Below are 24645 nucleotides of genomic sequence, written 5' to 3' on the forward strand. Positions count from 1 at the left end.
ACCTGGGCATATGCCCTGACCAAGAATTAAACTGTAAGGGCACTTGGGCTGTTTTCAGATTCTGGCTATTGTAAATAGCACTGTAATGAACATAAGGGTGCATATATTCTTTCGGATTAGGGCACAACATATTTTCAAATAGGGATGACTTCAGCATATTTGTAGACTAGCAGAGAGGAGGCAGGGGAAAGGAGATGAGGGAAGATGATGCATAGAGAAGTCCTGGAGGAAGTTGGAAAGGAGAGGCAAGAAGATACGCCAAAGGATTGGCCTTGTAAAGGAAGAGCAGCACTTCTTCCTTTGAGTCCGAAAGGAAGGAGTGAAAGAGAAGACTTTTTGAGAGACAAATCAAGTGTGTTGACAGATGGAGAGGGAAAGGTTAGTAAGTTCACATTCACGGGTGCAATCTCATAAAATAGAGGGGAAGGACATTCTGCAGAGAGGAGGAAAACGGGGACAGGTGACATGGCTTGACGAGTGGACAACTTTGAAGAGTTACCTTGAGCCATGTGACAGGGAGTCATTAAAAGACAAAGGGTTGGGAGTATTTGAGAGCTTGTTCCCCACCATATGTTGTCAGTTTGGTTCAAATAAACTCTTATTTAAAAAAAAAAAAAAGACAACCCTGACCAGTGCGGCTCAGTTGGTTACAACGTCATCCTGTACACCAAAAGGTGGTGGGTTAGGTTCTGGTCAGGGCACACACCCAGGTTGCAGGTTCAGTCCCTGGTTAGGGTGTATACTGATCGATATTTCTCTCTCAAATCAGGTTCTCATTCTCTCCCTCCCTCCCTCTCTCTAAAATCAATTTTAAAAAAATACAAAGGGCCACTGGGCTGCCCTGAAAGTCCAGTCATGAGGCTAGTCATGGAATCTGGGTCTCAGTCAGCATGTTCTGGTGATTTTTTTCTAGGCATACTCCCCTGCCAAGGAGTGACACAAAAAGGGAGTGTGGGTGGGCAGGGACCAACAATCTGGTTTGGAAACTGACCAGCACGTAGGTAGACAAGGGGACAGAATTGAGTAGTCAAGTCTAGGTAAGGAGTCACGACCAAAAGGGCTCTGGAGCTTGAGACTAGGAAGGTGAGAACGGGAGAGAGATCAGAGATGGATGGCTGTGGTCAAGGATGGCTGCTCTGAACCATGGAAGCAGAGCCGTTTCCAGCTACAAACGTGTTCCCACGGGTGCTACAGGGACTGAAGAAAGGTAGAGTCAAAGGACATAGGAATCGAAGAGATTGGGAAATGTGAGGCGTTTAACTTAAAATGGCATTTGACACAAATGTCATTATTGAAAGAAGTGCAGCATAGTGGACACAATCCTAGGCTGGGGTCTGGGGACCTGGGGTTCTGCTTGCAGTTCTGAGAACAAACTATGCTTCTGTGAGGAAGTCATTGCCCTTCTCTGGGCTTAAGCCAGACTTCTCAGGGACCTTCTGCTCTAAACGGAAAGGATTTTTAGGATAATGGCAAGGGACTGGCAGAAGAGGAAGAGCCCTCCCTGGACTGCTCGTCTCCCCCAACAAGGGTCCGGAACCTTTCTGCTGCGCTTTCTGCCAGGACGGGCGGAAGCGGAGACCGGAAGTCCCTCGCCGGGAGGTTCCGGGTTTCCTGGGCTACTACGATGGCGATGAGTTTCGAGTGGCCGTGGCAGTATCGCTTCCCGCCCTTCTTTACGTGAGGCTCAGCCCCCGCGAAGCCCCGCTGTGCCTCCCTGCCCTCCCCTGGCCCCGGGCTGAGCCCCGACCCTGCACCTGGGGAGGGGGAGGAAGGACTCGGTCGCCACCACTCTCCGCCTCTCATTTTCTCCCCGAAACGCGCCTCCGGCGAGGGCTGCCTCGCGCCCTCTCACTCCCCGTAATTCTGCGCCCCACCCCCTTCACCCGGCAGGTTGCAGCCGAACGTGGACACTCGGCAGAAGCAGCTGGCCGCGTGGTGCTCGCTGGTCCTGTCCTTCTGCCGCCTGCACAAACAGGCCAGCATGACGGTGATGGAAGCTCAGGAGAGCCCGCTCTTCAACAACGTGAAGCTACAGCGTATCCTCCCTCAGCCTCGTCCACCGCCCCCACACCTGCACGTCCACACTTTCCCACACGCCCGGACTCCACAGACACACACCCTTCACCCTCAGTAGTCAGGTTCCTATCCACACTGGCCGTGGGAAGGAGCGAGTAGATGGAGCTGGCATCCATTGCACGCCCAAATCCAAATGCAGCAGCAAACCCGCTTGTCCCTGGCAGCGATGGGTACCCAGCTGTCATTCAGGTCGTAGAACCTCTGCCCCGAAGCCAAGTCCCCAGCTTTCCAACCTGAGCCCCTTGGACTCTGAGTTTCCTGTCCTGGTCATTGTGAGGCTCAAATTCAGGTACTACCTTTATTTTTATTTTTTTTTAAATATATTTTATTGATTTCTTACAGAGAAAGGAAGGGAGAAAGATAGTTAGAAATATCGATGAGAGAGAAACATCCATCAGCTGCCTCCTGCACACCCCCTACTGGGGATGTCCCCCGCCACCAAGGTACATGCCCTTGACCGGAATCGAACCTGGTACCCTTCAGTCCACAGGCTGATGCTCTGTCCACTGAGCCAAACCGGTCAGGGCTGGTACTACCTTTAGTAACTTTCTCTACCTACTCCTATTCTCCCAGGAAGTAAGTGTCATTTGTTTTTGCTGCCTGATTCATGCCTAAAATATCTGTGCAGGAAGGAGAGCGGACAGAGGATGAGGAAACAGCACATTTCATTTTGTAAAGCTCTTCCTTTAAATTGGAATAGTTTGTCTTTATCTTCTTCCCCCCATTGTCTAAGAAATGCCAAGTTATTAGTATATCCCATTGGGGAACGGCACGTATGAGTATGTGGGAGGGAGTGGTGGGGGGCAGGTGGTTCTCAGCATGCGACTGGCTGTGAATTTTTATCCCCCCCCCCCCAGTTTATTCCATTAATGTCAATCCCTTAACCTTAAACCAGGGAAGCTCCCCATGGAATCAATCCAGGTTGTATTAGAGGAACTGAGGAAAAAAGGTGGGTTCAATTCCTCAAATTTTTTATTCCTCCTAGTTGGCTTTTCCTGAGGACAGATAAACACGAGACTTTTAATAGCTTTTCTCTCTCCCCTTGCTTGCAGCCCAGAGCTCTCGGTTCAGTAGACAGCCCGATTCCCTAGGTCCCTCCCCCATTGGCATACAAATTAAAATCTCTTCCTCTGTGCCCTGAGACCCGAAGAGACATGGAAGGAGAACGAGTGCCTTGCAGACAGCAGTAGTGAAACAGATTTTGAATTTCTCTTTCTGGAAGCTGAGTCTCTTCTACTCTGTTCTTCCTTGGCATTGCCTCTTTGTCCCTTCTTAGAGCTGATGCTTTCATAAGTATCTGTTTTGCAGGGAACCTGGAGTGGTTGGATAAGAACAAGTCTAGCTTCCTGATCATGTGGCGGAGGCCGGAAGAATGGGGGAAACTCATCTATCAGTGGGTGAGACTATGCTTCAGCAATGACAAATACATGGCAAAGCAGATCTGTGTCTGTGCTCAGCAGATACCTGGTGTTCCCAGATCTAGACTGAGCATAGTGGAAGGGGGCAGAAAGAGGAAGCCTAGGTCTTCCAGGCGAGATTCTGTCAGTGACTCAATGTCCATGGCTGCACAGAAGTTCCCTTTCTTTGCCTGTTGGATACCAGAGGCTACATGAGGCCATGTTTGGAGAATGCAGTACTGGGAACCACGAGTACTATTGTTGGCTGGAGCCTCTGGCCACAGGAGATAAATGGGGAAAGGAAGGGGGGAAAAAAACACAAGGGGCCGCTCCCCCACTGCACCCTTATGGGGCTGTCCACAATATGAATTCGATGTTCTGAACCAATGTGGGTGTGGGGACAGACTCTGTCTCCCAAATTCCTAGCCACCACCGGCTCTAAACATTCCCAGGAGAGAAAGGAGGGTAAGAAGCATCAACAACCCAAATATAACAAATGCATACCACCCATTCCTGAACAGGAAAACAACCAGAATGAGAGGTCAATCCTCAGACACGTGAAGACCTGTGGTTTAGTGGTTCCAAATGTGTGTGTACACATATAAATATAGCACCTGTATGGCTTGTGGGTTTTAGCCACTTCTCTGCAGAGGTGACAACCCTGGTTTGAGACTGGGTACCATTCCTGGGTCAGAGAGGTGGAGCTGCCAGTTACCTTCTCCCAAGAGATTCCTGGTCCTTATTCAATCCCCATTTTCCGTATCCATAGGTTTCCAGGAGTGGCCAGAACAACTCTGTGTTCACCCTGTATGAACTGACGAATGGGGAAGACACAGAGGATGAGGGTAATGCCTTTCTCTTCCCCCAGTTTTGCCATCTGAATCCTCTCTCCAGTCCTTGTTTAATTGACATTCAGATTTCCCACTTCTCTGCTTCTGAATTCTAAATACTACTTAGCCCATAGCCATTATTTTCATAAACCACCTGAATTCACATACAAAACACCTAAATTTTGTTTGTGGGGGGGTATGTGTATTTTTCTAGGAATAGAGTCCATATTATCAGATTTTCAAGAGCATCTGTGACCCATGAAAAGTTAAAAATTAAGGGTGTAGCCACCAAATGAGGAACCAGGGCAGGAGATTAAGCTTGAAATCTCATTCCTTGCTGAATCAGGCTTTCTTTCACCCTTTATTCTTATAGAGGGCTCAGGCTTTGTGGGCCTTAGCTGAAGGGATTGGGCCAACACCCTCAGCCCTTTTAAATACTTTGTTTTCCAGCCAGGCAGTGATTTGCATAGTGTTTGATTTTACATAGCTCTTTATTTCTGCCTTCATATTCTGATCCCCAGGATCACCAAAAGCTCCCATTTTAGCTGGGGGGAAGGGGACGCTTCCCCTTTCTGCCAGGTCCTGATTGCCCCAACAGAGTTTATATAGCTCTTGGCTCTTTCCCCCTGCTCTGCAGGCCTCTGCTTGCTACTCCCACCATCACCTATGACTTCAGTGCTGCAGCCTTGCCCAGCTCACCGCTCAGGCTGGGCAAAGCTGGAGGCTTCCTCAGAAAGCAAATTTTCTGACTTAAGAGCTGGGCCCCCGCAGGGGATGATGTGTGCAAGCCTGTCAGGGCTTGCCTCCTGCCTCACATCTCCCTGAAGTATAATGCCATATCTCCAGACACTAGGCTGGCCTTGGGCTCCCAGTCTTGTTCTTTTTATCTAGGAAAGGGCATATCTCTGTGCTGGACCTTAACAGTCTCCTAGCCAGATGTATGGCTATACTTCTTTGTGTTAGAACAGGTCCTCATGATGGGCACAGATGTGCAGCTAGGGTCAGTCAGGGACAGGGTCTTGACCTCCCTAGGCTTGATTGTCAAGGCCCCCTCTGGCTTGCAAGCAAATGGTGTCACTCTTGGGCACCAGACATATTTGGGGTGTATGTGGGAGTTGAATCTGATAGAAGAATCAAGAGTGGGAAAATTAGCATGAATACTCATTTTATGCTGACTAAAGCTTTCTTCCACCCCTTACTTTTTTTTAATTAAGAAAATACTGATTTTCGACAGAGAAACATTTATTTGTTGCTCCACTTGGTTATGCATTCATTAATTGCTTCTTGTATGTATCCTGACTGGAGGTTGAAACCATAACCTTGGCATATCAAGATGATACGGGAGATAGGGCTTGGGCATTCCACCCCTTACTCCTAAGGTGTACCCAGGAAGGATGGGTGGCAGCTGCAGCAGCATGGATGGCATATGTATATCCTGGCCTTGTAAAGTCTCATCTTCCAGCTAGACTACTCTCCTCAGTGGCCTTGAGCCCCGAGGAGCTGAGTGTCCCTGACTGCCCCTATCTCCCTGTCCAGAGTTCCACGGGCTGGATGAGGCAACCTTACTACGGGCTCTGCAGGCCCTTCAGCAGGAGCACAAAGCAGAGATCATCACTATCAGCGATGGCCGAGGCGTCAAGTTCTTCTAGCAAGACCTGTCTCCCTTTACGCCTTACCTCCTACCCTTCCAGGGCTTTCAAAAGGAGACAGACCCAGTGTTCCCACAGACTGGATCTGTGACTCCACCAGACTCAAAGGGCTTCAGTCCACTTACCCCATGTGTCTGTCCCTGGGATAGGGTGAGGCTGAGGCAGAGAGGAGATGTGCTTCTCCTTGCCCACCTCCTCTTCTGTCCTAGATTGTCCCTGAGGCAGGGTCTGTAAACCCAGCACTTTACATGTGTTCACATGTGTAACTACACACACACACTCATGCCTATACAAGCTTCTGTCTCCCCACTCCCACCCCTGTAGCTGCTGTTGCCTCCCCTCTCAGGCTGGTGCTGGATCCTTCCGATAGTGGAAGCCCTGGCTGCAGGCAGCCTTCCAGGCAATATGAAGATAGGAGGCCCAAGAAGCGATCTGGTAGTGAGAGGCGGGGCCGGACAGTGATTTATGATATTAAAAAAGCTCAACCCCACTGCCTGCCTCTGATGTTACTACTGAATGGGCATGGGGAGGGCTGTGAAGTGTTAACCCCTGAGCAAATCGCAGCTTAGAAGAGGGGAGAGAAGGCCTATGGCCTTTGTAAATGGAAAGGTCCCCCAGTGTTGGCGGCTCCAGTGAGCCTGTGGTTTTACATCTGCGGGATGGGCTGTGCGGGGGAGTGCTGATGGAACACAGCCTGGGACAGACTGCTTTCTGTGTCTGAACTGAGTAACTTAATGGCTTCCTTTCCTCACCTCCCCTATGAAAGTCCTGAACTCCCCTGAAGCCCCTCCCTCTGTCCATCTGCTCAGGGTGAGGTAGTTGAGGCCAAGGAGAGCTGAGGGGGAGTAAACCGGACATGGACTTTGGTTTATTGGAAACTTTGGCAAACAGAAGGGGGAGGAAGGAGAGCCCACATAGCAAAAACAGCCACTCTAATCAGGGCCAAGCTGCGGTCAAGGTAGGGAGGTGGAAGGGATGGGTGACGGGTCCTGGGTTTGGAGGTGGGGCTTGTCCTGGGGTGCACACTCCCATCCCTGCGCAGCGCGGAGGGATGGTGGCGTCGGAGAAAACCAGACCTTTCCATTGACCTCAGTATTGTCAGCCTAGTGCTACTCTGGACGACTAGGAGCGGTGGCGCTACCTTATCTGGGGCGTGCAGGCCTGTGGTAGCCACCCCCCCTTTCTAGGGCCTGGGAGCTGAGGTCACATTTCCTCTCCCTATCCAGCGTCATGCCCCCCTCCCCCCACCAAACAGGTTTGCGCACTCTGAGTGCGGGAGGACACCCCACGGCCTCGCACCCAGCTCTCAGGAATGAGCCTGAAGGCGGGTGCGCGGGGCAGGGAGGGGTCGGGGGAGAGGGATATCGGCCGGGGGGCGGGGCGAAGGCTGGGGTGAAGGGCTGTGCACCAGAATCCACACCGCTGGCAGCTCGGAGGGGGCGGCCCTGGGGGGTAGGGGCGGGGCCGGGGGTGGGGCTCCGGTGCGGGCGAGCCGGGGGCTAGGGCCCCAGTAGCTCAGCGCTAGCCCTGCGCACCCAGCCAGTCCTCCTGAGCGGCCGCCTCTTCTCCAGCCGTCCGGCTTACCGCCCTGCGGCGCCCAGCCCTTCTTCATGCTGGCACCCGCGGCCCCAGAGACCGCGGTCCCCATGTCCCAGGCGGAGGCCGACCTGGCCCTGCGGCCCCCGCCCCCTCTTGCTGCCACGGGGCCGCCCCGCCTCGGGCCCCTTCCTCGCCGGGCGCGTCGCTTCTCCGGGAAAGCTGAGCCCCGGCCGCGTTCTTCGCGTCTCAGCCGCCGAAGCTCAGTCGACTTGGGGCTACTGAGCTCTTGGTCCCAGGCAACCTCACCCGTTCCGGAGCCTCCCAATTCTCCGGACTCTGCTGGTCCCGACCCCGCAAGGAACCCACCGCCTCGCTCCGAAGAGCCCCCCGAGGGCACGTGGACTGGGGGAGCCCTGGTGAAGGCTGCAGACTCTGTGCGTCCGGAGCTCACGTGCGCCACTGGGAGCCCGGGGGCCCGGGAACCGCCAAGGGTCCCCGAAGCTGGGGCCCAGGAGCGGCGGCGGGAGCAAGAGGAAAAGGAGGACACAGAGACCCAGGCTGTGGCAACGTCCCCGGACGGCCGATACCTCAAGTTTGACATTGAGATTGGACGTGGTTCGTTCAAGACGGTGTATCGAGGGCTAGACACGGACACCACGGTGGAGGTGGCCTGGTGTGAGCTGCAGGTGCGGCTAGGTGGCACCTCGGGATGGGACCCTTTGGAGGTTTGGGGTTGGGAGACCCACCAGGGAGGGATGTATTTTTCCAGTCAAATGACCAGACACCCCTACTCCCACTTGCTCTGATGACCCATGGATCTGGCTGATTCTGGGCTGCAGAAAGAGAAACAGGCAGGTGGTGTAAGTGGCTCCCCTGAAGGTTTGGATATTTTCACTTGAAAGTCCCCATACTCAGCCCAGAGAGGTGGGAAATTGGGTAGAGAGCCATTTGAGGTAGGAGAAGGTGGCTGGCCTCGCTACTTTGCTGAAGTGGTCCCTCTCTCCCCCTAAGTCCTGAGACCCTCAGCGTGACCCTGATCCTCCTGTTCCCTCTACCTGCATCTGTATAGGAAGTTGGGATGATGGATGCCAGAAGGTGGGGCAGGGTCCTCTCCACTTCCAGAAGATTTCAGCTGTTGTGGCAGGATGGGGCCCTCCCAGGCCCCTTCTGGACTTCACAGTTGGGATAGGGAGAGACAAGGAGCTCAGCTCTGGCCCGAATCCAGTCCTCTCCTCATCCCATTGCCTACCTGGGCTCTCCTTCCCAGACCCAAAGGCGCTGAGTCTCACGGGCTTTAAGTTTGGGCCAGCTGCTTCAGATTCAGACTGGGGAACAGAGCCTGGGGGAAGGGTCCTTCCCAGAGCCCTGGCACTGGGTTTGCCCCTTGCTCCTGCCAGTGCCGCGCCCCAGGCTCTAGGCCAGGCCAGTAGAGGCGGCCAAACTGGGGTGGGGTGGGGGTGAAGGAGGGAGATGGGACAGCCATGGGATAGAGAGCCGTCTCCTGGAACCTGGTCCTTGATCCTTACTTTCTTTCACTGTACCTCCTTCTGCAGCCCTCCCACCTCCTGTCTGGTTCTAGCAGTTGGCAGTTTCTGGAGCTAACCCCCTTGCTGGCCCCAATTCTCTGCCTGCCCGTCTGCCTGCCTGCTGCCCGCCTGCTGCCAGCCCCTGGGCGCCCCCTCCCGCCCCATGGCCTGCCCAGGCGGCCACAAAGGCGCTATTGAGCTCAGGGTTCCTGGACTGGGCTGCATAAAGTCGCTTGTGTCCAGCAGGGGGTCTAGGGGGCGGCCCCAGGCCCAGGATGGGCGTGTCCTCGGGGCAGCTTGAGGGGGTGGGCCTGGAATTCGGGGTCTGCAGCCGGTGAGGCCAGCGATTCCACTTCCCACGGATCCCCCTGACCCAGCCCCATTCCAAGCTTCAACCCTTCCCCTTCCTCCGCAGCCCCGCCTCCGTGTCCCACCCCACCCCCTCTCTGTGGGGGTCCCGGGCCAGATTTGACCTTGACCCCCATACCCTACCCCACAGACTCGGAAACTGTCTCGAGCGGAGCGGCAGCGATTCTCCGAGGAGGTGGAGATGCTCAAGGGGCTACAGCACCCCAACATCGTCCGCTTCTATGACTCATGGAAGTCAGTGCTGAGGGGCCAGGTTTGCATCGTGCTGGTCACTGAACTCATGACGTCCGGCACGCTCAAGACGTGAGCTCTGTGGCCTGGTGGTAGTGGTTGGTGGGAGGGCTGGTGGTGGGCGGTCCCATTGCTTCTGGAACTTCTCCCAGGCTCCTCAAACTCTACATCCAGCCCAGCACCAGGCTCACTATCTCTCACCCACCCCTCCTTTGTTTCTGCCGTGGTGAATGGCAAGGTCCACTCAGCACTACGGCCAAAGCATGGGCGCCTCCATAGATGCCTCTTCTCTGACCACCCTGTGCATCCCCTTCCCCCATCAGTCTGCCTTCAAGGTTTTCCTCCTATCTCCCCACTTGGCTTTCACCGCCCCATGTACACTCCCACCTCACAGCCACTGACCTCACTCGTCTGGAGACCTGCAGTCCCCTCAAAGGGCCTTCCCCCACTCTGCCCCTCTCCTGTCCACTCTGCCGCTCTCTTCCCCAAGCTATCCTATCTTCCTGCAGTCTGGGGTTCTCTCTCCATTGCAAATCTGACCTGATCACTCCCATTCTTAAAAACCCATCAAGGTCTCCCACAGCGCTCAGGATAAAGTCCACAATTCATAACCTGCTCACAGTCCTTAGGATCCAGCCCCATCTTCAGCCTAAATTCCGGACACACCAAATTCCCAGCACCTCCTCCCACCCTGCTCTGGGGCTTGCTGTCTCCGTGCCTTTGAGCACAGTGTCCCCTCTGCCTGGAAAGTCTCCATCCCTTCCCCTTTTCACCCTTGAACTCCTACTCATCCTTCAGATGCAACACAGTTATTTCCTTCTATGGAGCCCTCCCCCTGCAGCAGCAGTTAGTCATCCCTTCCTGTGCTTCCACAGCACCTTGGCCTCAGCCCTCTAACCTCATGTCTACTTACCACACCTCCCGGCTCAGGCTCAGTTTCTCCCTGGCTCCCTGTGCAGACCTGGGCTAGGAGAATGCTGGCAGAAGATGCATAGACAGTGGTGCGAGTAGGGCTGGGAGAGCTTCCCAGTGAGGGCTCCCTCCCCCACCACAACCCTGGCTGTGCGCCCTGCGCAGATACCTGAGGCGGTTCCGTGAGATGAAGCCCCGAGTCCTTCAGCGCTGGAGCCGCCAAATCCTGCGGGGGCTTCACTTCCTACACTCCCGGGTACCCCCTATCCTGCACCGAGATCTCAAGTGTGACAACGTCTTTATCACTGGCCCTACGGGCTCCGTCAAGATCGGGGACCTGGGCCTGGCCACACTCAAGCGTGCCTCTTTTGCCAAGAGTGTCATTGGTGAGTCCCTCCAGGAGTCCTTGTCATTCCTCCCTGCCCCACGACAGAAGAGAGCCTGGGGTCTCCCTTTCCCCAAGCTGAGTCCTTCAAGCTCCACAGAGTAAGAACACCCTGGGGGAAACGGGGAGACCTGTGGCATCCCCTCTCCAGCTGCCCGGCGGTGGGGAAGGGTTGCAGCTTGTGCTCCAGAACCAGAGAGCTGCCTGGCCTGTGCACATCCAAGGGAAGCGACAAAGCCAGAAAGGAGGCTCTGCAGCCCGATGCCTGCTGTGAATCCTACAGGGACCCCGGAGTTCATGGCCCCGGAGATGTACGAGGAAAAGTACGATGAGGCCGTGGACGTGTATGCGTTTGGCATGTGCATGCTGGAGATGGCTACCTCTGAGTACCCCTACTCCGAGTGCCAGAATGCTGCGCAAATCTACCGCAAGGTCACTTCGGTGAGAGAAGGGGTGGGGGGAATTCCAGGGCCCCTCCCATTTTCCTGTCTCAACCAGCCCCTGGCCAGTGCCCTTTCCCTTAATGAAAACAGGCTGGACACAAAGATGCCCTGATTTACACTGAAGGACAGTGGATGCACACACACACACCCTACCCCCCTTCAGTACAAGCTATTTAGAATAACGATGTGTGTGTAGCACTCCCCAGAGTTTACAAAGGATTCCATTTCCAATCTCTCATCGGATCCTTCCAGCTGCAGGGCTAATATTCTGCCCGCTCTTTTACAAATGAAAAGCTGGCTGAGGCAGACTTGTTTAAGGTCACATTATCGATACATGGGGGGATTGGGATTCGAAATCAAATCTCCCTGCAGCAGTCGCTGTGCTTTTGCGACTGCAAGTTGCTCTCTTGGGCATGTGTGGGTGGAGTGTGAGGAGGGGGCATGTGTCAAACCCAGAACTGGGGCGTAGAGAGCCTGAGACTAATGTAACCCCTTCTTCAGGGCACAAAGCCGAACAGCTTCTACAAGGTGAAGATGCCCGAGGTGAAGGAGATCATTGAAGGCTGCATCCGCACAGATAAGAATGAAAGGTCGGGTGGGGTGCAGGGGCAGGCGGCTGCGCGGTGGGAGGCGGGGTGGGGGTGGGGGTGGGAGCCCGGCTCACTGCTGCTGCGCCCGCTCAGGTTCACCATCCAGGACCTACTGGCTCACGCCTTCTTTCGCGAGGAGCGTGGTGTGCACGTGGAGCTGGCAGAGGAGGATGACGGTGAGAAGCCTGACCTCAAGCTCTGGCTGCGCATGGAGGATGCGCGGCGCGGAGGGCGCCCGCGGGACAATCAGGCCATCGAGTTCCTGTTCCAGCTGGGTCGGGACGCTGCTGAGGAGGTGGCGCAGGAGATGGTGAGTGGAGGACAGACTGCCCTGCAGTGGGGATGCGAGGGAAGCCGGGGTGGTGGGAAAGGGGCCCAACCACTCTTCTAGGCATCTCCTGTCAGTGTCTTCCTGCCCCGTCCTTCTTAACACACACACCACACACACACAATTCTGTGTTGAAGATTTTATTTTCCAGATCAGACCCTGAGTCCTCCAACCTCCCTACTTTACTTCAACTTTCCTGCTGATTCAGTGTTTCTGGAATGCTTTTCTGCCCAATTTATCTATCTATCTATTTTTTCGTATCCCCCCTCCATATTTTCTCCCATCTCTTGTTTTTAGGTTTCTTTATTTCTCTTTCTTCCTCCATGCTCAGAATTGTCCATTTCAGGAAGCCTATCCCTCTAGAGTCAAAATTAAGTGCTGCTTTTCACGTCCTCAGTGACAGGACTCACGATCACAGGTCGTTTTCCACCAGGGTACATTTCTCTCTTTTCCTCTACTAGACGGTAAGCTCCTTGAGGGCAGGGACTGTGTTGTGTTGGTTTTTCTGTCCCTGGCCGTGCTTGACACATGGTAGGCACTCATTAATCGCCCACTTGTGTACACAGCTTGGAGCACTTTCACATGCACTTGATCATTGTTACAACCCTGACATGGAATGATTTTATCCTGATTTATTGATGAGGAAAAGAAAGCTCAGAGAGGTTGAATAACTTGTCCAAGGTGCCGAGTAAGTGGCAAAGCTGGATCTAAACTCAGGTTGTTCAGCCTTTCAGTCAGACCCTGCCCGACCTCCTTTATGTGCCCAGCAAAGCTTGTTGAAATGAAAAAGAGATGATGAACAGAAGCTGAGAGACAAGGAGAGGCATACATGGGAGGTAGAAGATGTGGGGGAAGGAGATTGGGGGGCTGGTTTAGGAAGGCCTCAGGGGGACAGGAGAGAATATAAGATTCTCAATAGAAAAATGGAAGTTGAAAGGATGGGGTTCATCCATGTGGGTCTGGGTCAGGAACCCGAGAAAGTGTTTGAAATGTGGCATAAGAACAGGTCTTCATAGCACTGACCTGAGCTCAAATCCTGACCCATTACTTATAGGAGTTCTTGACCTTGACACTACTGACATCTTGTTTTAGGGACTGTCTCGTGCATTGTAGGATGTTGAGAAGAATCCCTGGCTTCTACTTACGGGTTGCCAGTAGCACCTACCCCCTACCCCCCAGTTATGACAACTATAAAGTTTCCAAATATTTTTTTTAAATATATTTTATTGATTTTTTACAGAGAGGAAGGGAGAGGGACAGAGAGTTAGAAACATCGATGAGAGAGAAACATCGATCAGCTGCCTCCTGCACATCTCCTACTGGGGATATGCCCGCAACCCAGGTACATGCCCTTGACCGGAATCGAACCTGGGACCCTTCAGTCCGTAGGCCGATGCTCTATCCACTGAGCCAAACCGGTTTCAGCTCCAAATATTTTAAAAAAATATTTTTATTGATTTCAGAGAGGAAGGGAGCGAGCGAGAGAGAAACATCAATGATGAGAGAGGATCATTGATCATCTGCCTCCTGCCTGCCCCTGACTGGGCATGTGCCCTGAATGGGAATCGAACCATGAATGATTTTAGGTTGATGCTTAGCCACTGAGCCAGCCAGCCTGGCAAGTCTCCAAATAGTGCCAGTAACTCCCCCGCAACAAGAGCAACTGACTGTATAACCATGAACTGGTCACTTGTTTGTAAAAATGGGGTTGATAAGACCTATCTCAGGAGGTTAGTAGGAGGACTTAATCTTGATAATGTAAGGAGCTGCCTGTTAATAGATGTAGTCAGTAATCAATGAATGTTGGTTCCCCTTATTCCCATATCCTGGAGGTCACAAGAAAGTGTTCTGATGGATCTTTGAGGGGGGTCCCAAACTGTGTTCCTCACCCTTCCTATTCCAGGTGGCCCTGGGCTTAGTCTGTGAAGCTGATTACCAGCCAGTGGCCCGTGCAGTACGCGAACGGGTGGCTGCTATTCAGCGAAAGCGTGAGAAGCTGCGCAAAGCTAGGGAGCTGGAGGCCCTCACCCCTGAGCCAGAACCCCCGCCAGCAACCATCCCTATGACTCCTGGTCTCCCCAGTTCCTTCCCCGCTGAGCCTGAGGAGCCAGAGGCGGACCAACACCAGCCATTCCTCTTCCGCCATGCCAGCTACTCATCTACCACCTGTAAGTCACCTCTGATCTTAGGACCTAGGTCCCAGACCCTTGGCCTCTGCCTCCCACCCAGAAGTTCAACCCAGCAGCACTGTCACTTACCCTGCCTTCCACATCTAGACCTGGAGCTCCTTCTGGATAACTCCAGGCCCCTCCTTGTCAGGCAAGCCCCCTCCTCTGCCACCACTCTCCTTTATTTCCCCTTTTCTGATCCCCTCCCCCACCAGCTGATTGCGAGACTGATGGCTACCTCAGCTCCTCCGGCTTCCTGGATGCCTCAGACCCTGCCCTTCAGCCCCCTAGGGGGGTGCCATCCAGCCCCGCTGAGTCCCATCTCTGCCTGCCCTCGGTGAGAGGGGGTCACTTGGGGGGCTCCCAACCATTCCAAGCCTATGACCTATTTCCCTCCTTGTGAAATCCAACCCTATAACCTCACCCCATGGCCCTGGAAATATTACTCTTGTCCTCATCATCCTTAATTCCATCTCCCTAGTACCTCAACATCCTTGAAACCATCTCCCTGGATCCCAACAGTGATCTTTCTCTGATCTCAATAACCCATATCCTATTTCAGACTTTTGCCCTATCTATTCCCCGTTCTGGCCCAGGCAGTGACTTTTCCCCTGGAGATAGGTAAGTTTTGGTATGAGTTGGGGTGCTAGGGTGAGACATATGGGGCTCTGGGGTCCCAGCGTCCATTCTGACATGCCTTCTGTCTCCTTCCCTTTGTAGCTATGCCTCCGATGCAGCATCAGGCCTTAGCGACATGGGTGAAGGGATGGGACGGATGAGGAGACCGCTAGGGAGAAATCTCCGGCGAAGACCCCGATCCCGGCTTCGGGTCACTAGTGTAAGGAAGGCGTAGGAGATGGGGAACAACCTTCAGGGCCAGGAGGGAACTTTCAGGAAGATGGGGGAGGTTAGCCAGAAAAGGAGAGTAGCAGTGTGTGACTGGTACCCAACTGGCAGCCAGTTTCTAATACCAGATTTGGGGAGCAGGGTCTGCTTCTCTTCAATTCCAGTCCAGCCACAGCACTTGGTTGGAGTGGGGTGGGCGTCTGTGATACGGACAGAGGCCTTGACCTCCCTTCTGCTGATTTAAATCTGAAGGTCTCCGACCAGAGTGACAGAGTCGTTGAGTGCCAGCTACAGACACACAACAGCAAGATGGTGACCTTCCGATTCGATCTGGATGGGGACAGCCCAGAAGAGATTGCAGCTGCCATGGTGAGGGGGAGCAAGATGAGGACTGAGCTTTGGGTCTGGGACAACAGTCTTCCTCCTGATCTTCCCTGGTGCTGACCTCCCCTTCCCTCCCCTCCAACAGCAAAAGTGTTTTTAAAGCACTTGATGGCACTCAGCATAGTGTCACTGAAGACATCTTGTTTTGGGAGAGATTTGTTTATCTAGTGAGGTTTGGATCCTCAGCTGGAGCAATTTGAGACTCACATAGAGTATACCCAAGAGCTACAGTGAAGTACATGCCAGACATGTGATACTGTGGCTGTAAGTAAAGGATGGGCTATGGGCAGGAAGGGGAAGAAGTAGGACTTGTGCAAGCTCTGACAGATGCGTAAGAATAGCAGTGAGCCGAAACCGGTTTGGCTCAGTGGATAGAGCGTCGGCCTGCGGACTGAAGGGTCCCAGGTTCGATTCCGGTCAAGGGCATGTACCTGGGTTGCGGGCATATCCCTAGTGGGAGATGTGCAGGAGGCAGCTGATCGATGTTTCTCTCTCATTGATGTTTCTAACTCTCTATCTCTCTCCCTTCCTCTCTGTAAAAAATCAATAAAAAAAAATAGTAGTGAAGGGTGGAAAAGGCATGTCTAGTTGGGGTACAGCATAAGCAAAGGCATAGAAATAGATAGTGACTTAGAATATGGTATTGGGAGGGCTTCTTGAGGAGACACTAGAATTAAGGGTTCCAGTAGCCCTTCTGAAAGTGAGATTGGGCATGTAGAGTGGGCCTGGATTACAGGTGGTTCTGAGAGTTAGACAGAGTGTAACATGGTGAGAATAGGTTTTAAGAAGACCCATCTGCCATGGGACATGGGAGCAGGTAGGGGGTAAAGAATCCAGTTGGCAGATGGATACAAGGAGCCAGGTGTGGACTGGAAAGAATAGATTATATGGGAGGGAGGAGGGGTTTCAGGAAAATAAATGACTCTGTAATACAGTAATTTATTGACATAGTACAATACACATAGTAGATGCTGAATAAATATTTGCTGAGTTGATATGGGAGAGGGGATATCAAGGGTGACTTGTAGCTTGGAGGGACTATTGGAAGTAGACCATCAAAGGAGAGGGTAAGTTGGAAATGAAAGTGGGCTTTTTTAGGGGTCATGATGAATTGAATAACGGACAGGCAACATAAGATTCTCCATAGAAGCAGGATATGGGTCAGGCAGGGCTAGAGAGAGAGGTGGATTCAGGAGTCATCAGTATAGAACTGAGTGAATGGAGATGGGCCTGCAAAACCAAAGGCATAGAAGATCTGAAAGTGTATCTCCATGGATACCCCCAGTTCTAGAATGGGAGAGAGGATAGGTCATCAAAAGACACCGTGATGGAACCTGAGAAGTAGGAGGAGCCCAGAAAGATTAGTAAAAACTGAGTGAGGAGTTTCAAGGAGGTGGCATAGGGTGAAGTCTAAGGCAAGATCACACTGGCATTTGTCAGGAGAAGGTCTTTGTGGGAAACCAGTTTCGGTGGAGTAAGGGTGGTTGGTGGCTGTCAGCCTCTGGGGCGAAAGAGGAAAGGAAATGGGAGAAATGGCAGGCTTCCGGCACTCTCTCCTAAAAAGCTTACCCTCTATCATGTCATTCACTTGACATGCAAGCTTACCACCTCCCATCAAGCTACTTGACCCTTCCAGGATCTTTCCTCCAGTCACCCTGGTTTCTAAATAGTCCTCTGAAGAGGCTGGCTGCTTTCCTGCTTTTGCCTCCATCTGCTCAGTGGTCTCTCATTTCTTGCCTGAGAAACTTCTCTACTGGGCTTTCAAGCCCACTCAGATCCACACTGCCACGGAGACCCCACCCCCTGCACCCAGCACCCATTGCTCTCTCTTCTCTCCTTACCAGGCCATCCTCTACTTCTCTGCAGCAGAATTCTCTTGAGATTAAATCCGATATTCTGGAACATGGTCTTTAAAATCCACAGCACTTTCAGCTGTGCTTACGTCTCACTATTTTGTGAATGTACCATGCTGCTTCATGCCTCAGAGCTATTACTCATGCTGTTCTCTCTGCTTACACTGCCCCTCTCTTCCTGGTAAGCAGCATGGAACAGAGGACAGGGTGGGATTTCACACAGGACCGAGTTCAAGTTTCACTGTAATTTACTAAAAACTTGGGCAAGTTTCATAACCTTTCTGAATTTCAGTTGCTCATCAATAAAATGAAGGTGATAACACCTATTTTGCAAAAATGTTCTATGAAATGTGATATAATACATATGAGAAGGGAAATGATATAATATGATATAATATAGGAGAAGTATCTACACATGGTAGGTCTTCAGTAAAGGGCTTTTTAATTCATCCTTCCCTTTCAAGGTTCAGCTCTGTGACGCCATCCCAACTCCCCCAACTCCTCTTGGGGTAGAGTGACCTGCTCTCTCTCTTTAGAGTAGCATTTTTAAAAATTGTGGTTAAAAACACACATAACATAAAGTTTGTCCTCTTAACCCTTTTTAAGTATACAGTTCATGAGTGTGAAGTGTATTCACATTGTTTTGAGACAGATCTCCAGAACTGTTTCATCTTGAAAATCTGAAACTCTGTACCCATTAAACAACAACTCTCCCTTTCCCCCACCTGGAATAGCATTTTTATCTATCCCTCCATCATATATGCCTCACATACCACGGGCTGACTTATAATATATTGAGTTCTGTATATGTGTCTCTCCCATTAGATTTTGGCCTTCTTCAGGACCAGGACCTTGTTTTATGCTTCTCTGTATTCCTCACAGTACCTAGCACAATGCCTGACACATAGTATGTGCTCACTAAGCGTTTTTGGAATTGAATGATATATTTACCATTTATTGCCTTATTTTTACTTGTGTACCCGCGCACATGTGTGCGCACGCATGTGTGGGATACTTTATAAGTTCTATGAGAGTAGGAGTTGTGTCCAAAAGCATGGGAGGCAACAGTGGAAAGAACTCAGGTTTTGAGTTTGGGCAGATCTGGTACAAATCCAGTGAATTTGGGCAGACTGATCTTAATCTCTTTGAGCATTGGTTATCTTAACACTATAATGGGGGTGTTAATAAAGATCCCAGAAAGCTGTTGTCGGTGTTAAATGTGATAAGATATATAAAGTCTCTGGTATATACATGCATCCTATGAATGTTAGCTATTTTCCTCTATAGCTTAAGCGGTTCTCAACCTGTGGGTCGCGACCCCTGAAAATACCTCCTGCATATCAGATATTTACATTACGATTCATAACAGTAGCAAAATTACAGTTATGAATTAGCAACGAAAATAATTTTATGGTTGGGGGTCACCACAACATGAGGAACTGTATTAAAGAGTCGGGGCATTAGGAAGGTTGAGAACCACTGGGAGGATAGTAGCTAACATCACACAGTGCTTGACACACAGTAGATATTTATTAAATACTTGTTTTAGGTTGGTGGTTGGCAGAAGTGGTAGGGTGAAAGGCTGGCTTTTACAGATCAGGAGAGATGAATGGGATAACTGAACCCTCCCTCCCCTTCCTGCTGACCTTTGCCAGGTATATAATGAGTTCATTCTGCCTTCGGAGAGAGCTGGATTCTTGAGCAGGATTCGGGAGATTATTCATCGAGTGGAGACCCTGTTGAAGAGAGATACTGGCCCTGTGGAGGCTGCTGAAGATCCCCTGGGCCCTCAGGTCAGACTCCTTGGACACCTCCAGGGGTAAACTGATTCTATGCTCAAGGCTTCATTACTCTCTGCCTCACTAGTGGCCTTGGATCTAACTCCTCTTCATTTCTGGAAACCTAAAACAGTGGCTTTTGGCCTCCGATGAAAGCCTTGTTCTAGAAAAATGTGTTCAATGCATACTTTTCTTTTAACTTATTATTTTAAAATAATTTCAGACTTACAGAAAGAAGTTGCAAGAATTGTACAAAGAACTAGATACTCTTAGCCTAGATTTGCTAATTGTTTTTGCCACATTAGCTTTTTCTTTTCCCCTCTATATGTGCGTGTATATATTTTTTTCTGAATCACTTAAGTTGTAGACATCATGCCCTTTACTTCTAAATATTTAAGCAAATACATTTCTGAATTTCTGAAATCCATCTATGGACTCCTAGAGGTCCATGAGTCCTGGCTTAAGAACCCTCGTCTGCAACCAAGACTAGACTCTTCCCCACTGTGACTGTGGGCCCCCTTCTCTCCCTCAGGAGGAGCCTGCACCTTTGCCTGTTCTCCCAGGCCCCCTCCCCAACCCATCCAGTGGTATGTACTGAGTTCTGTCCCTACTCTCCCCAAACCTTGGGTTGCTCCTGGGAAAGGCGCAGGGAATGGAGGATTGGAATCTCAACACACTCTCCTCCCTAGCAGAGTTCCAGAGTGGTACCTCCCTGGAGCATAGCAGCTGGGCAGCCTTCTCCACTTCCCCATCTTCTTCTGGAGCCCCTTTGTCTCCTGGAAACCCATTTTCTCCTGGAACCCCTGTTTTCCCAAGTCCCATCTTCCCCATCACTTCTCCCCCATATCATCCCAGCCCCTCCCCATTTTCTCCCCAGGTTTCAAATCTCTCTCCACACCCCCCCAGCTCTCCGCTTCCATTCTCCCCCAGTGCATCCCAGTTCCCAATCCCAGCCTCTCAGTTTCCACAGAGTTCTCTCCTCCCCAGTTCTCCACCTGCCTTCTCTCCCGGTTGTTCCCAGGCCACTCTTGCGCCTCATTCCTTTCCTCCATGCTCCCCCTCCTCCTCCCCTCTCCCCTCCACCACAGCAGCCCCTCTTCTCTCTCTGGCTAGTGCCTTCTCACTGGCTGTGATGACTGTGGCCCAGTCCCTACTGTCCCCCTCGCCAGGGCTCCTTTCCCAGTCTCCCCCAGCTCCTCCTGGTCCCTTATCAAGCCTACCCTCTCCCTCTCCCCTTGATCCCTGTGGCCAGGAGAGGCCTTCACCTTTGACAGCTGAGTTGGAGAGTGAGGTGAGTAGGAAAACCAGGGGGGATGTTTAAGGGGGCTCAATTCTGGAGAATTTCTCTCCTCATGGACCACACTTTGTAGGCCTCCCCAAATCCTGCTCGGCCACTCCTGGGTGAAGCCAGACTGGCACCCATCTCTGAAGGTGAGGCCTCTGACCATTGATCTTCCCCTGCCCGTTATCCTCAGTCCATTTTATATTCCGCCACTGATTTCTCTCCCTCCTTCCATGACTCCTTCCTGTCTCTCCACAGAGGGAAAGCCCCAGCTTGTTGGGCGTTTCCAAGTGACTTCATCCAAAGAACCAGCTGAGCCTCTTTCCCTGCAACCAACATCCCCAACTCTCTCTGATTCCCTGAAGCCTCCAACCCCTCAGCTGACCTCAGAAAGCTCAGACACAGAGGATAGTGCTGGAGACGAGCCAGAGGCCAGGGAGGCTCTGGCCGAGAGTGACCGTGCAGCCGAGGGCTTGGGAGCTGGAGCGGAGGAGGAAAGGGACAGTGGGAAGGAATCCCAAGTGGGGGACAGCTCCCCACTCCTGAGCCATCCCAGCCCAGTGTGGATAAACTACTCCTATAGCAGCCTGTGTCTGAGCAGTGAGGAATCAGAGAGCAGTGGGGAGGATGAGGAATTCTGGGCTGAGCTGCAGAGTCTTCGGCAGAAGTGAGTCTGGGGAGGATGGGGGACAAGAAGTGGACTCGGGAGAGCAAAATGTGTGGCAAGCTCCCTCATGCTCCTGGTGCATCCTCAGGCACTTGTCAGAGGTGGAGGCCCTACAGACACTACAGAAAAAGGAAATTGAGGACTTGTACAGCAGGCTTGGGAAGCAGCCCCCACCGGGTATCGTGGCCCCTGCTGCTATGCTGTCCAGCCGCCAGCGCCGCCTCTCCAAGGGTAGCTTCCCCACCTCCCGACGCAACAGCCTGCAGCGTTCCGAGCCCCCAGGCCCTGGTGAGACTGCAGTTGCCAGGTTCCATCTTCCCAGTCCTCTTCCCTAGTGATGCAGCTTTCTTTCAGGCCCTGGGGGTCTGCCCTTGGTTTGGGGGGACTAGCCCCCTTCTCCCCGTGGCCCCTTCCCTCACTTAGTGCTCTCCCTCCCCATCCTACACCCAGGCATCATACGAAGGAACTCCCTGAGTGGCAGCAGCACCGGCTCCCAGGAGCAGCGGGCAAGCAAGGGGGTGACATTCGCCGGGGATGTTGGCAGGATGGTGAGGGCGGGCCCAAGGGAGGGAGAGTCCAGGGAATGGTATCTGGCTGTAGCTTCTCTCCGCCCACCCTGGAGGTTTCTTCAGTGCTTTTTCTTTTCCCTCCAGTGAATTCAGAATAGAAGCCATGCGTCTCCCCTACACCAGGACCCACCATGGAGCTTGTGCTCTCAGAATCTGCTAATCAGTACAACTCTGCAAGGAAGACCTCAGCACTGAGGGAGTAGAAGGACAGAGGGGCATGGAGAGTGCTGTTCCATTATAGGGAAAAGCCAAGCATGTGAGAACTATTTGCTGTGTGTAGAAAGTATAAATTCTGCAGCCTGCTACCTCCCTAGCCAAGAGCCAACCACTAAGCAATCCCACCCAAACGCAGATGCTTTCACAGGGCACACTCCCAGCTGGGCAAGTGGACACCGGAATTAACAGCCAATAAAAATGCTGGAAACTCAGACTCCAAATTTGTATCTGTCAGGCCTTGGGAACTGGGGGCAAAGGCTTGTGGGGTTGGGAAGGGGAGGACTTAGAAGGGAATCTCCTCTCACAATAGGAGGCAGGGCTAGAAGCTGCCCAGCCTTCTGGCTTCCTGCCAGCAGTTCATGAGGAAACTGCAAAGTCAGTGATCCACCTCACCATCTCGATCCCACCTTTCGGCCTGCACAGGCAGGCCGGCCCCAATGGAAGTTAAAAAAAAAAAAATGAAAGCTGTCCCTTATCCTTCATTTACCTTTCTCTCTAGGGTGGGAAAGGCAATAACGTTGGAGGGTGTTGTAGGGTGAAGGACAGAGTGACCTTTCTTCCCCCAAAGTGTGGTTCAGTCTCAAACAGCCCAGTGACCCACCATGAGCTCTCCCTTAAATCAGGTGGAAAGATCTCACGGAAAAAGTAATTCTAGTTAAACATTTACGGCTCCCTGGGGCAATGCCACTATGCTGCAGCTACTGCCCGTGGAGCTTTCCAGCATGAAGTGTCAGCCCCAACACAATCACCTGACTCCAAGAGAGATGACTCAGTTTATTATTCTCAACCTGACCCCATCTTTCCCACAGGCTCCAACACTGCACAGAGCTGCCATGCCCACTCCCATAACAGCCCACCTCTTGTCCTCCTTCCTCCCAGCCCCTGGGAAGTGAAGGGGATAAACCACAAAGTCAGAAAATTTGGGAAAAGCCAAGGTTAGATAACTTGCAAAAAACCCCCAAACAAAACAAACGATAAGAAGGGCTCGGCTACCACAAACAGTGAGTGTGAGGTGGGCAATGTTCCTTTGATGATGGCCAACTGTGTAAATCCCCGGCTTCTTGGGGCTGATCACTGTCCAAGGTGAGTAAGGTGGCCAGCAATGCTGTGAGCAGGCTTCAGCTTCTACAGGTCATGGGGCATCATCCATCAAGTGAAGGGGCTCCAGCAGGTTAGAGACGTGCCATGCCCAACTGGATCAGGAGCCTGACGCCCTTTCGGCAGCTCGGGCTCGAGCAGCTTTGACCTCATCCTCCAGCTCATCTAGGAACCGCTCCTGGGACACTGAGTAGAAGGTGTAACCATCTGGGGAGGCTGGTTAGGGAAACCACTTGGAACATGCACATTCCCTTTTCCTAGATTTGCTTCCACCACTTCTTAATCTCTCATCCTCCTAATTCTGTAGCCCTCTGTTCTCCCAAGCCCTGACCCATTCTTTTTTTTTTTTTCCAAAGAGGAAGGGAAAGGGAGAAACATCCAGAGAGAGAATCACTGATTGGCTGCTTCCTGCACGCCCCCCACTGGGGATCTAGCCCACAACCTGGGCATGTGCCCTGACCTCCTGGTTTATAGGTCAACACTAAACCACTGAGCTATGCCGGTGGGCTGACCCGTTATTTACTTATTTATTTATTTTTTCAGAGAGGGAGAGAGACAGAAACATTAATGATGAGAATCACTGACTGGTTGCCTCCTGCACGCCCCCTACTGGGATAGGACCCACAATCCAGGCATGTGCCCTTGACTGGAATTGAACCCGGGACTCTTGTCCCCAGGCCTACGCACTATCCACCGAGCAAAACTGGCTAGGGCGGACCTGTTATTCTTAATGAATTATATTAAAATAGAACCTTAAAGTGACAGAGTAAGGTACATTAAACGCTTGGCTCCGCGGTTGGACTTTCCCAGATCAGGCTCTTTCTACCACCCCCATACTGCCCTCGACACGTCACTGCTCCCCTTGTCTTGTCCCCACATGCGGTCTCCCTGAGTCTACAGTCCAGGCGGATACAAATAGCTAACACCAGGGCCCCGATGCTCAGGCCGGTCACGATGTTCCGGGTCCGCCGCTGTGGCAGAGTCTTCTGCCACTGGGCGAGCTGCACCTGCCGCATGAATTGTAGCTGCGCAGGAGTCAGCTTCTCCCGAGTCGGGTCAATGCGCTGGGCCAGAGGGGCCTCTCCACTCTTCGCATCCATACGGTCACCAGCTCCCGGCGCCGCCATATTGCCGCTCCGCCCTTCGCAGTCCGGGGGCGCGGAGCTTGCTGGGAATAGCAGCCCTTCGCTTCCGCAGGGGACGCTGGGAGCTGTAGTCCGCGTTTTCTTTCACCGACTGAGCGCGGCTCTCTGTCTGAGGGATAGGGCGGGGGAGACGTGAAACGGACGTGCTTTCTGATTGGCTGAGGGGTCCACGGCCGTTGTGGCGGGAAAAGGCGGTGGAGGGCTCGAGGCTGTGGTGGGAATAGAGGTTTCCTCAGCCTTGAGGCGAGGACAAGCACACAGAAGAGGGGAACGAACCCAGAGTGTGGCAGAAGGCTCTGGGGTGACGCCAAGGAGATCGGTGTATGGGTCCAGTGAGCCGTCGGGGTGTCCACGAAGGCTTCTG

The 24645-nt window shown here is 52.4% G+C and overlaps 3 protein-coding genes across 3 annotated transcripts; 2 read left to right on the forward strand and 1 right to left on the reverse strand.

The window, feature by feature from the left end:
• Positions 1-1578: 1578 nt before the first annotated feature.
• VPS25 (vacuolar protein sorting 25 homolog) lies at positions 1579-6441 on the forward strand. The gene is made up of 6 exons (XM_081110491.1): positions 1579-1677; positions 1891-2036; positions 2972-3025; positions 3385-3473; positions 4243-4318; positions 5840-6441. The coding sequence occupies exons 1-6, from the start codon at positions 1625-1627 to the stop codon at positions 5950-5952; spliced, it is 531 nt and encodes a 176-aa protein (XP_080966617.1). The 5' UTR covers positions 1579-1624; the 3' UTR covers positions 5953-6441.
• Positions 6442-7562: 1121 nt separating this feature from the next.
• WNK4 (WNK lysine deficient protein kinase 4) lies at positions 7563-22245 on the forward strand (the record flags this gene model as incomplete). The annotated part of the gene is made up of 18 exons (XM_081108954.1): positions 7563-8177; positions 9517-9689; positions 10695-10915; positions 11198-11355; positions 11859-11947; positions 12041-12257; positions 14179-14443; positions 14659-14780; positions 15006-15064; positions 15164-15281; positions 15542-15658; positions 19182-19319; positions 19837-19891; positions 19994-20595; positions 20675-20735; positions 20845-21253; positions 21342-21541; positions 21704-22245. The coding sequence occupies 18 exons, from the start codon at positions 7563-7565 to the stop codon at positions 21907-21909; spliced, it is 3825 nt and encodes a 1274-aa protein (XP_080965080.1). The 3' UTR covers positions 21910-22245.
• Positions 22246-22797: 552 nt separating this feature from the next.
• On the reverse strand, positions 22798-24288 carry COA3 (cytochrome c oxidase assembly factor 3). The gene is made up of 2 exons (XM_081110698.1): positions 24050-24288; positions 22798-23343 (listed from the first exon to the last, which is right to left on the reverse strand). The coding sequence occupies exons 1-2, from the start codon at positions 24261-24263 to the stop codon at positions 23237-23239; spliced, it is 321 nt and encodes a 106-aa protein (XP_080966824.1). The 5' UTR covers positions 24264-24288; the 3' UTR covers positions 22798-23236.
• Positions 24289-24645: the final 357 nt, after the last annotated feature.

This window comes from Myotis nattereri (genome assembly GCF_964212035.1).
Source record: "Myotis nattereri genome assembly, chromosome: 16".
NCBI lineage: Eukaryota > Metazoa > Chordata > Mammalia > Chiroptera > Vespertilionidae > Myotis > Myotis nattereri.